The sequence below is a fragment of the Meriones unguiculatus genome, chromosome 10 (genome assembly GCF_030254825.1).
Source record: "Meriones unguiculatus strain TT.TT164.6M chromosome 10, Bangor_MerUng_6.1, whole genome shotgun sequence".
NCBI lineage: Eukaryota > Metazoa > Chordata > Mammalia > Rodentia > Muridae > Meriones > Meriones unguiculatus.
This window is the reverse complement of record NC_083358.1, coordinates 92,270,610-92,282,700: the sequence shown is the minus strand read 5'-3', so window position 1 is coordinate 92,282,700 and position 12,091 is coordinate 92,270,610. Positions and strand designations below refer to the sequence as shown.

Genomic DNA, 12,091 nt, shown 5'->3' with positions numbered 1-12,091 from the left:
GGTGGAAGCTATCATGCTTTGAAGTTTCTTAAAAGTTCAATGAAAATATCTAAACAATAGAAGTATCTAAATGAGAGAGTGAAAATATTTGAAATATTATACCATTTCTACTGGGAATGGGGCAATACAAAAATTTGAAGATAAAAAGTCCAAAAAAAAATTTTTAGGTGAGCCTTAAATCTCCTCGTACTAGTGGAGGGCATAATAATCAGAAATAGTACAAATCAAATAATGCTTGATGTATTAAAAAAAACATTAAATTTAATCTCCACGGGAGAGTCTAAAGATCCTTCAGCTGTCCACATCATTGCTGCTAATCTCTTTCAGATTACAAACTGTACCCTAAATATTTATTCATGAGCATTTACTTTGGAAAATACACTTTTTACGCGAATATAAATAGGCACTGAGGAGAACACTGACAACTTCAAAGCAAAATGAAGTTCTTCCTGCTGCTTTCCCTCCTTGGTCTGTGCTCTGCTCAATATGATCCGCATACTCAGTACGGGCGGACTGCTATTGTCCACCTGTTTGAGTGGCGCTGGGTCGATATTGCCAAGGAATGTGAGCGATACTTAGCTCCCAAAGGATTTGGAGGAGTGCAGGTAAGGTTTATTCACATTTACACGGGGCATTTTCTGCTCTAAGGTAGAACAGTTTTCTAAAGCAGGACACGTGTGCTGGAACACAACTTCACCTACACATGGGGATGGCGCCTCTTCCTTTGTTGCAGGACCTCAGCAATGTCCTGTGCGAGGGAGTTTTCAGGTTGTTGTAATGCAGCAGAACTGCATGTTCACAGGTTGAGAAATAGCATGGAAGCATTGGTAGGCGTCTACGGAATTTACGTGTGTGAAGTAAGCCGTCTTCTCCTACTAACTGTTACTGTTTTATCTACAGGTCTCCCCACCCAATGAAAATATTGTGGTTCACAATCCTTTCAGGCCTTGGTGGGAAAGATACCAGCCAATTAGCTACAAAATTTGCACAAGATCTGGAAATGAAAATGAATTCAGGGACATGGTGACAAGATGCAACAATGTTGGTGTAAGTGAAGTCATGATCACTCCAAAATCAAACATATAATTTTATAGATTAAAAATTGTTATATGTGAAAATACTTTCCTCTTTTATTCTTTGTTCATTTCATTTAAGGAAAAAAATTTATACTTTATTGTTGCTGAAGGAATAAAGGGAAAGGGCAAAGTTATACACTTAATTCATAAAATGTGAAAGGAAAATAAAATCATAAACAAAACATTACTTTTTATTTTTACTGTTTCTCTAACTCATAACTGTGTTATAGTCAACTTTTGACAATCCTTATATATCCACTATGTGCACTTTTACCCTTGTAACCACAGTCTTCCTACTGCCACTTTTCTGCTTTGGCCCTGGATTGGATGTGATTGCCAGTCATTTTCATGTTAGCGTTACTCTCAATTAATGAGCTTTCTTACCCAGGGCTGGCAAATATCTATTCTCTCCCTACAATGAAGAGAGAGAGAGAGAGAGAGAGAGAGAGAGAGAGAGAGAGAGAAAGAGATCTGCCTTCTTGTCTCTAGTACTAAGCTGAGAGTATAGGCTGTTTTTTTTTTCTCCATATACCTCTGTAATCTTCCAAAATCAATAATTTCTCTTCATTCTACTGATTTCATAATCCTCAGAAATTTATATGTGAGTTTGTTTGTAGTTATGGCAGTTTCTACACAGTTTTCTACACATCCTTTCTGACATGTACTGGCTAGGCATTGGGCAAGATGTAAAGATTAAATTTACTTTTCTGTGATTTTTATTTTTATTATTTTGATTCTTGGCTTTTTTTTCTTTATCATAGTTTTAATGGTAAACATCTACTTTCTCCTATAAGGATGAGATATCTATACAACTTCTGGTCTTCAGACATACAGTAGACATTGTGAGCTAAGGTTTTTCTTCTTGTGAACCTGCAAAATCTCAAATGCCATACTCTCTCATACCATGACCTATTTCGTCAAAAATTGATCTATTATTGGTAATTATGGTAGTTTCTGCTTAGCTCCACTTAATAGTTCTTTATTATTTACCAAATATTGGGATTATTCTTTTTTTGTTTTGTTTTGTTTTGTTTGTTTGTTTTGTTTTCTTTTTGTTTTTTTTTGGGGGGGGGATTATTCTTAATTTTATTTCACATCACTTTCCTTTCACACTTGAATATATGTTTTCAAATTTTGGGAGCATGCCTTAAGTTTTCCAGTGAAACTACAGATTTCTGAGTCCAACTGAAGTATGCACTTTTCTTCCTTAGGTCCGTATTTATGTGGATGCTGTCATTAATCACATGTGTGGCGCAGGCGGTGGTTCCGGAACAAGCAGTACCTGTGGAAGCTACTACAACGCTGGCAACAGGGAATTCCCATCAGTTCCATACTCTGGTTGGGATTTTAATGATAATAAATGTGATGGAGAAATCAGTAACTACAACGATGCTTACCAGGTAATGATAGAAATAGCCCAGGGCAGTTCAGAGTCCAATTGGATTACACAGTAATGTGAAGAGGGACTGCCTCTGACATAATCTGATTGGCCTGCTCTTTGATCACCTCCCCCTGGGGGGGAGTAGCCTTACCAGGCCATAGTAGAGGACAATGCAGCCACTTTTGTTGTGAACTGATAGACTAAAATCAGAAAGGAGAGGAGAACCTCCCCTATCAGTGGACTTGGGGAGTGGCATGCATGCAGAGGGAGGAGGGAGGGTGGGATTGGGAGGGGAGGAGGGAGGGACTTATGGGGGGATGCAGAATGAATAAAGTGTAATTGATGAAAAATTAAAAAAAAAAGAAATAGTGATAAAAAAAAAACCATTTGTGCCTTAGGGATATGCAAGATATATATGGAGAATCATTGGACATTTCATTTAAATTCCACAGATAAACACGGATAAGACAGAATGCTGAAAAATAGCAATGGAAAAATTTATCTTATTTTCGTTACATTTATTTGTTTTGTAAGCATATACCCAAATCAATGATAAAATGTAGACATGCTCGCTAGTCATTTTGTGTGGAAAAAAACTGAAAGCATGATTTCATTAATTATATAAGTATTATAGAATAGAAACTTACTATCAGAAGTATAAATCAATATTTAAAATATTTTTCAAGTGACAGCACATGTTGGAGAGGTTGTGGAGAAAGGGGAACACTCCTCCATTGATGGTGTGAATGTAAACTCTTACATCCGCTTTGGAAATGAATCTGGCACTTTATCAGACAATTAGGAATAGCGCTTCCTCAAAATCCAGCTATACCACTCTTAGGCATATATCCAAAAGATGCTCAGGTATACAACAAGGACATTTGCTCAACCATGTTTGTAGCAGCTTTATTTGTAACAGACAGAAACTGGAAACAACCCAGATGTCCCTCAATGGAGGAATGGATGCAGAAATTGTGGTACTTTTACACAATGGAATACTATTCAGCAATTAAAAACAAGGAAATCATGAAATTTGCAGGCAAATGGTGGGATCTAGAAAAGGTCATCCTGAGTGAGATATCCCAGGAGCAGAAAGACACACATGGTATCTGCTCATTTATATAATCCTATAAGATAGGATAAATATACTAAAATATTTGCACCTAAAGAAGATAAACAAGAAAGAGGACCCGGGGTAAGATGATCAATCCTCACTTAGAAAGACAAATGGGATGGACATTGGAGGTAGAAGAAAACAAAAAAACTGACAGGAGCCTACTGCAGAGGGCATCTGAAAGATTCTAGCTAACAATGTATCAACGCAGATGCTGAGATTCATAACCAAAACTTACCGAGTGCAGGGAATCATATGATAAAAGGGAGAGTTAGTATGAATGGGAGAGTACAAGAGCTCTATAAGGACAAAATATGTCAGGGCACAGGAGTCCTCTATGAGACTGTTTCTCCAACCAAGGACCATGTATGGATACAAAATAGAACCCCTGATCAGATATAGCCCATGGTAGCTCAGTATCCAACTGGGTTGTCCTAGTAAAGGAAACAGGAACTATTTATGACATGAACTCAATGACTGGCTCCTTTACCTCCCCTTCTCCTCCGAAGGAGGAACAGCCTTCCTAGGCCACAAAGGAGGACATTGCAGCCAGTTCTGAAGATACCTGATAAGCTAGGGTCAGATGGAAGAGGAGGAGATCCTTCTCTATCAGTGGAGTTGGAAAGGGACAGGGAGGAGATGAGGGAGAGAGGGTAAGAATGGGAGGGAAGAAGGAAGGGTGCTGTCGCTTGGATACAAAGTAAATAAACTGTGAACAATATTTAAAAATAAAAATTAAAAAAATAAAATAAAAACTTTTTCAAGCATTAGCTTGTATTTTCTGCATTGCGGCAGTGCACTTACTTAACCAGTGCAAGCTCCTGGCATGGATTCTGTAAACTCCATAGAATAAAGAAAGAAGAAAAACTAAAGGAAGGCAGAGAGGAAGAGAATGAGATAGAGTTAACTAACTAAAATGTTATTCAATTTTATCTCTGATATTCTCTAAATTTACAATAGAAAACATTTAAAATACTGTGCTCAGATTAAAACATTAACACTTCCCATGTCCTGAGTAAAAGCAACATGAAAATATCCATTTTAACTGGGTTAGTGAGTGATTGATGAATTCTGTATTTAGACCAGAGATGGCTTTTTATAAATCAATAATTTTTGTTCCAACAGGTCAGAAATTGCCGTCTCTCTGGCCTTCTGGATCTTGCACTTGAGAAAGATTATGTCCGTACCAAGATAGCTGACTACATGAACCATCTCATTGACATTGGTGTAGCAGGGTTCAGACTTGATGCTGCTAAGCACATGTGGCCTGGAGACATAAAGGCAGTTTTGGATAAACTGCATAATCTAAATACAAGATGGTTCTCTCAAGGAAGCAGACCTTTCATTTTTCAAGAGGTAAATCACTATATATGTTCATTTTTTCAGATTATATATATTTTTTCTTTGTTTTTTTTGTAAGTCTTCAACTAATTTATTCAAAGATGCTATAAAAGAAAACAATGAATTTAAAACTTTCTGGCACAATGTCAAATGATCTGAAAGAGGATACACACAAGAAAACAAATTCAATAGAAGACTTGGAAAGGGAAAACATCAATGTAGACTTCAAATATTTTTTCTTATATTGAACATATTTTTCCTCATATAATGTATCCTGATTATGTTTTTCCCTTCCTCTAATTCTCTCATTTCTTCTGACTCCTTTTCTGTCTCTCCTTAGAAAAGACTTGTAAGAGATAGGACAAATAGAACAAAATAAAATATAATAAGATAAATAAAAACTATAATCCTGAAGTTAGTCAACAGTTACAAACATAAGAAAAATAGCCCATGAATCAGAGATCTACTCATTTACATGGTCAGAAATCCTCAAACACATACAACAAGAAGCCATAATATGTATATACACACCCCATATGTATATATTATATATTTATAAATTATAATATGAATTTATATATGAACACATAATATTAATCAATATATCATATCAACCAATATTAATAATGTTAATTAACACATTAACTAATGTTGATTAATATTATTAATGTTATATTAACACAATACAGTAACTGGTATATTATACTGATATAACATTAATTAATATAATATATTAAAATGAGTAAATAAATATATATGGGGTGGGAGAGAGGACCTGGTGCAGACCCACAGAAGCCTTTGAGACTGTAATGTAATTGCTGTATTTCCATCTTCTCTTTCCTTTTTCCAAGCTCTTCCGGATACTTCTCCAGGTTGTCCTTCAAGTTGGTGTCCTCTTTTGCACTGAACTGTTTATTACATGCACACACATACATTATATGTCTAAGTATGCATTTATAATATGTACATATGTACATACATACATACAAACATATGTACATGCTTATATACACACACACATACAAACATACATGCATGTTGCTAAATATAACCATTTAGATCATATATTTAGATCCAGTTTAGATCATATATCACTACCAATACATATGTTTTCAGGCCTTACTGGTTGGTACTGTACAAGCAATTGGCGTGTGGTGTTCTTAGGAAGCTCTTTTGTAGGGTGAGTCTTTTTAGCTTTTCTCTAAATACTATCATTTTGTAAAACAGACAATATATATAATTTATACTGTGGGTTAATATCTACATCACTTATAAAATATAGCATTCGGTTACTGCATAATAAGATATCTCTTATTGGAAATAGAAAGGTTAGTTTTTTCTACAGGTTCTTAGACAGTGCAAATTTTAATAATCCATGTTTTAAATTCTTAGATACGATTATATGATATAGTGAAATCATAATAGCTGTTGTCTCAGCCAATCTTTCTGTGTTTGAACTTTGTCTCACATTATTAGGGTTGGAGGTGTTGAAGGTAAACTTATGGAGCTTTCTGTGGTTCAGTAATGTCATTTGAGATGTACTGAAGATAATACCTTTGTGTATCTGTTTTTCTGGGAAAGTGAATGAATGTATAAGCACTTCAAGTGTTGATCTGAGGCTAGTGTTATATCAGTTTGAACTAGTGAACTTTTCCTTCTGTCAGCCATCTTGGTAGATAAGAAATGACCCTGTAATTTGATTTCTTTAATATTCTGTCATATATTTATACATGTATACATACTTACATAAATACATACATACATGTTTGTAGTTTCATTGATTTAGACCATATATTGCTATCCAGAATCTAGGTATATAGAAACCATTAGAAACATACTTATATAGACCTCTAAGATATGATAAACATAATGAAATCTGTACACCTAAAGAAGATAAACAAGAAAAAGGACCCAGGATAAGATGATCAATCCTCACTTAAAAAGACAAATGGGTTGGGCATTGGACATAGGAGAAAACAAGTAACAGGACAGGAGCCTACCACAGAGGGCCTCTGAAAGACTCTACCTAGCAGTGTATCAAAGCAGATACTGACTCATAACCAAACCTTTGGCAGAGTGTAGGGAATCATGTAAAAGAAGGTGGAGTTAGTATAACCTGGAGAGGATAAGATCTTCACAAGGAACAAATATATCTGGGCCCAGTGGTCTTTTCTGAGACTGATACTCCACCAAGGACCATGTGTGGATATAACCCAGAATCTCTGCTCAGATGTATCCCATGGTAGCTCAGTAACCAATTGGTTTTTTCCCTAGTAAGGCGAACAGGGACTATTTCTGACAGGAACTCAATGGCAGGCTCTTTGACCTCCCCACTCCCTAAAGAGGAACAGTCCTGCTAGGCCACAGAGGAGGATTTTGCAGCCAGTCCTGAAGATACCTGATAAAACAGGGTCAGATGAAAGGGGAGAAGACCCTCCCCAATCAGTGGACTTGGGGCAGGGAGGAGATGAGGGAGGGAGGGTGGGATTGGGAGGGAATAAGGGAGCAGGATACAGCTGGGATACAGAGTTAATAAAATGTAATTAATAATAAAAATAAAAAATAAAAAGAAACATTTTAAATAACAGAAGTTACTATAAAGATTTCTAAGTGATATTATCTATTAATAATATGCTTTAAAGTTACATTTAAAATGACTGCTATCTCAATGTCTCTTCTAGGTCATTGACCTGGGTGGTGAGGCAATTAAAAGTAGTGAGTACTTTGGAAATGGTCGTGTGACCGAATTCAAGTTTGGAGCAAAACTTGGCACAGTTATCCGCAAGTGGAATGGAGAGAAGATGTCCTACTTAAAGTAAATATACACCATTTCACCATTTGACCTATCTCAGATATTTCTCATTTGTCATTAATAATTTATAGCTTCAACTATCTAATTTATTCAACTATAAATAGTTGATTATTAGTTAGACTTATTTTTTTCTTAGGCCCCCAAAACTCCCCTTTTTCATTTCTTAGGTGATCATTTTGTAGCCCTGGAAAAACAATGTACCACTTAGTGATTTTTGTCTACGATGACTCTATTCAATCTCAGGAATGCTTGTGTACAGTCTACTGAAGTCATTATTATTATAAAAATTGGTTATATTCATAAATTATCCTAAAATGTAGTAATGATATGAAGCTTCTTTATGTTGTAACAAAACTTAATAGGAAATTTTGAATATTTTTATTAAAACAACATAGTCACAAACAGAGATATCCAATTTGTATCCTTTAGCAGTATGCTTTACTTCTCAAGTTGACCTGATTATAACACAATGAAAAATCTAAAGAAAAATTTAAGACCAAAACAGTATTATATGACACAAATGTGAATAAAGACTCCATGTATATTTCATAGAAATGACATTGTGCATAGAAATGTACATGTACATATTATATACACACATACATATGTATATGTACACACATGTATATCATATATGTGCACATGTACATGAAAGATAGACTTCTTATGGAAGTGTCATTTATTTAGACAACTGAGGATACCATATGTAAAGTTACTCTAATCACTGTGAACAACTTGCTGTTTTTGAATACAGGAACTGGGGAGAAGGTTGGGGTTTGGTGCCCTCTGACAGAGCCCTTGTGTTTGTGGACAACCATGATAACCAGCGAGGACATGGCGCTGGAGGAGCCTCCATCTTGACATTCTGGGATGCTAGGTAGGAAAAATGTTCCGTACTGCTGTATAACCGCCCTTAATGACAGCAATAAATTATATACTTCTGCTTCCATAACATTTTGAAACTTTCAGGATGTACAAAATGGCTGTGGGATTCATGTTGGCTCATCCTTATGGATTCACAAGAGTTATGTCAAGTTACCGTTGGCCAAGAAATTTCCAGAATGGAAAAGTAAGTGTTGGATTTGTTCAAACTGTTCAATCTCAAGAAAGAGATTCTGTTTTCATTTCACACAAAATTATAGCATAAAGTATTATTTTTTATTTACTACACGTTTTGTGCTATAAATTGTACCATTATTGAAGAAGTTCCTGATGATAAAAAAAGGAAATAGTGAGAGTAAATTACAGAAAGCAGATTGGTATGTGTGACAAAGTCCTGACTCATAGAATTGGCATGGCATCATGCCTGTTAATACCGAAGAGAATCGCAAACCTATTCTTCCTATGGTGCAACGAGTATCATCTTTAGTAAAATATGCTTATTTTTATGTATATGTGAAATAAGAAGGAATCTGATTAGAAGTTAACTAAGGAAAATATAATACATCGGAATATATGAGATTATAAGACAGTGATTTGCTGACAAATGGATGGTAAGTAATACAAGAAATATGTGTGAATTTGTTGGGTGACCAGGTGTAAACAATTTCAAAACAGAACTAAAAATGAATTCTATCATATGCCTAAAAGGTTATGTAAAGTTTGCTATTTCATTGACAGATACCAAACTCATAGATTAACGTCAACTGTCAAATAGAAATAGTTCTTCTCTATAAATCAGACAAATGTTTTTCTTTTCTATTTCCTTTTCAAGCTGAGTCTCTTGGTTATTTCTTGAAATCAATTTTATTCTTGAAGAGCTTTCATGTGTTGAATGAGTAGTTTATTTTTCAGAAACACATTTAAAATCTTTGCGATCATAAAAAGTGCATTTATACATTTTTCCACTTATTAAGAAAAGTCATGATATTTTATTAGTACATCTTACCAGCAGGTGGTAAGATTCTATGCTGATTAATTGGAATCTGTTTTTATTAAAGACATTTACATAAACTTTCTTTAATTTTTTAGCATAATCAAAGAACTATCTTTTGTTTTCCTGATAAAAATGAGGCCCCTGCATGTAATGTACAATGATAAAATTTTCATTGTACATTAAAGAACCGAGCCTGTTCTTTAATGCTAATGTTCCTAACTCTAATTTTATTGTTTCAGTCACTTTGGAGAGGTTTTAGTGATACTAATCATAAAATGAGAGGTTTAAAAATTGTTTCTGGTATTTTAAATAAGGTCATAGAGAACCTGAGTTTTCACAGAAGTTAAGGACTCACTGAAGGTCTGTCAAAAACACTGAAGAACTTAGATTAAAATTAGAGACAGCAGAGACAGAATTAGCACAAAAAAAATTCGTTTTAGCTTTCTGTAGAAAAAAGTATTGGGCAGATACATGCCTTCAAATGACCTGGTTCCTTCAATAATTCAGGACGTGAATGACTGGGTCGGACCACCCAATAACAATGGAGCCACCAAAGAGGTTACCATTAATCCAGACACCACTTGTGGCAATGACTGGGTCTGTGAACATCGATGGCGTCAAATAAGGTGAGACTGCCTCCTCCAGCTCCTGTCTAATAAGTTGTTTAACCTGTATTTTAAATTGTGCATGTTTACGGATGCCAGCATTTTACGTGATGTTGTTCCTTCAGGAACATGGTTGCCTTCAGAAACGTAGTCAATGGTCAGCCTTTCTCAAACTGGTGGGATAATGGCAGCAACCAGGTAGCTTTTGGCAGAGGAAACAGAGGATTCATTGTCTTCAACAATGATGACTGGTAAGTGGATGTCACTTTAAGGAGGTGTTAATACTACAATTTGTTTCGATCCTTCTTTTCTTTTTCTGTTTACTTATATTTTATATGGGAAAATCTTTTTCCTAAAGGATTTAAGACACAAAATGAACACTGAAAGTATAGATGTCAAAATGGTTCTTCTTTCATATTCTCCCATGCTTTGTATGCAATTTTGCTTTTGAGATCTTTAAGCCAATTCTTGGAATGACAGTGGCATATATTCTTATGTATGTGCTCATTTGGCACTTTTTACAAAGCACAAGAACTGTAAAGAGATGTTTTGATATTATTTTAACAATATATAATATTTGTATTGGGATAATTTCCCACATACATGAATATCACTTATTTTTTAATCTAATTTATTAATATGCACTCATCAACTTTCTGTCTCTTGGGATATTTTTAAAAGTTTTGTCTACTTGTGCCTGGTCTATAATTTTCTGCAGGACAGCTTACAATCTGGCTTCTAAAACTTTCCTTATTGTACTTTTATCTACTGTACATTTCTCAGTATCTTTAATCATTCCCTCATCTGAAGAATGGTGGCTCAAAACTACAGGTGAACTTTTTAAGTCCAAAATCATCTTCTAATTCGGTTGAGAGCATGATGGCAAGAAACGTAATATGTAAGAAACATAACACAAACATTTGTTGTTGTTGAAAGAACAAAAAATAGTTAATTAGGAGAACAAAATTTTATATTTTATATTCAGTGTTCTACTACAAACTATATATAACTTCATAAAAATGATAAATTATGTTTAATTCTAGACCAGATTTTTTGTGACATCACGAAATGTATGAACTTTTGAATAAATAATACTAGTAACAGTTTTAAAGCCTTCATAGTTTAATTCCTGCTGAGGACAGTCTTGATGGAACTATGGCCATCAGAGGAGGGCTTTGCTGCTTAGCTCCACTCAGATCTCTACTTCATGGTCTCGTAACAGTCACCACAGACTGAATTCTTAGAAGCTGTTTCTAAAGATGCCTTTGGTAGACAGGATTCTCTTATTCTAATTGGCCTAGACTTGGTGTTTGAATTCTGTCACCAAGTATCTCATACTTCCTCTTCCACAGTACCTTGTTGAGACATTTGTTCTCCTATTGATAATAGATATTCCTGCACTTGACTTATTTGAATTTAAATTGAATACTAACTTTTCTTTCAGGTCTTTGTCCACAACTTTACAGACTGGTCTTCCTGGGGGCACATACTGTGACGTCATTTCAGGAGATAAAATTGACGGCAACTGCTCTGGCATTAAAGTTCATGTTGGCAGTGATGGCAGAGCTCACTTTTCTATTAGTAACTCTGCTGAAGACCCATTTATTGCAATCCATGCTGAATCTAAATTGTAAAAGTCAGAATAAATACACATAGAGAGCACTAATCGAGTGTGTTTCTGTTTCATGTGTATGTTAATACTTTAAATTTTCTTTTATTTCTTTACAATTACATGTGTCTATGATGTGAGAGAGAGTATGACATCTAGGTAAAATGTTTGAGAACAACTCTGTGTTGTGTTCTTTCTCTTTCTTTTTTTCTATGTGCTCTTTGGATCATACTAATTTATCAGGCTTTCCTGCAAGCCATTTTATGTAGGCGCTAGT

General features: G+C 35.0%; 1 protein-coding gene across 1 annotated transcript; it reads left to right on the top strand.

Moving 5' to 3' along the window:
- The first annotated feature begins 426 nt into the window (after positions 1-426).
- LOC110543151 (pancreatic alpha-amylase 2a5-like) lies at positions 427-11,871 on the top strand. The gene is made up of 10 exons (XM_060392853.1): positions 427-605; positions 901-1,047; positions 2,288-2,476; positions 4,697-4,927; positions 7,594-7,727; positions 8,479-8,601; positions 8,694-8,793; positions 10,108-10,226; positions 10,331-10,456; positions 11,650-11,871. Exons 1-10 carry the CDS (start codon positions 438-440, stop codon positions 11,837-11,839), a joined length of 1,527 nt encoding a protein of 508 aa, XP_060248836.1. The 5' UTR covers positions 427-437; the 3' UTR covers positions 11,840-11,871.
- The last annotated feature ends 220 nt before the right edge of the window (positions 11,872-12,091 follow it).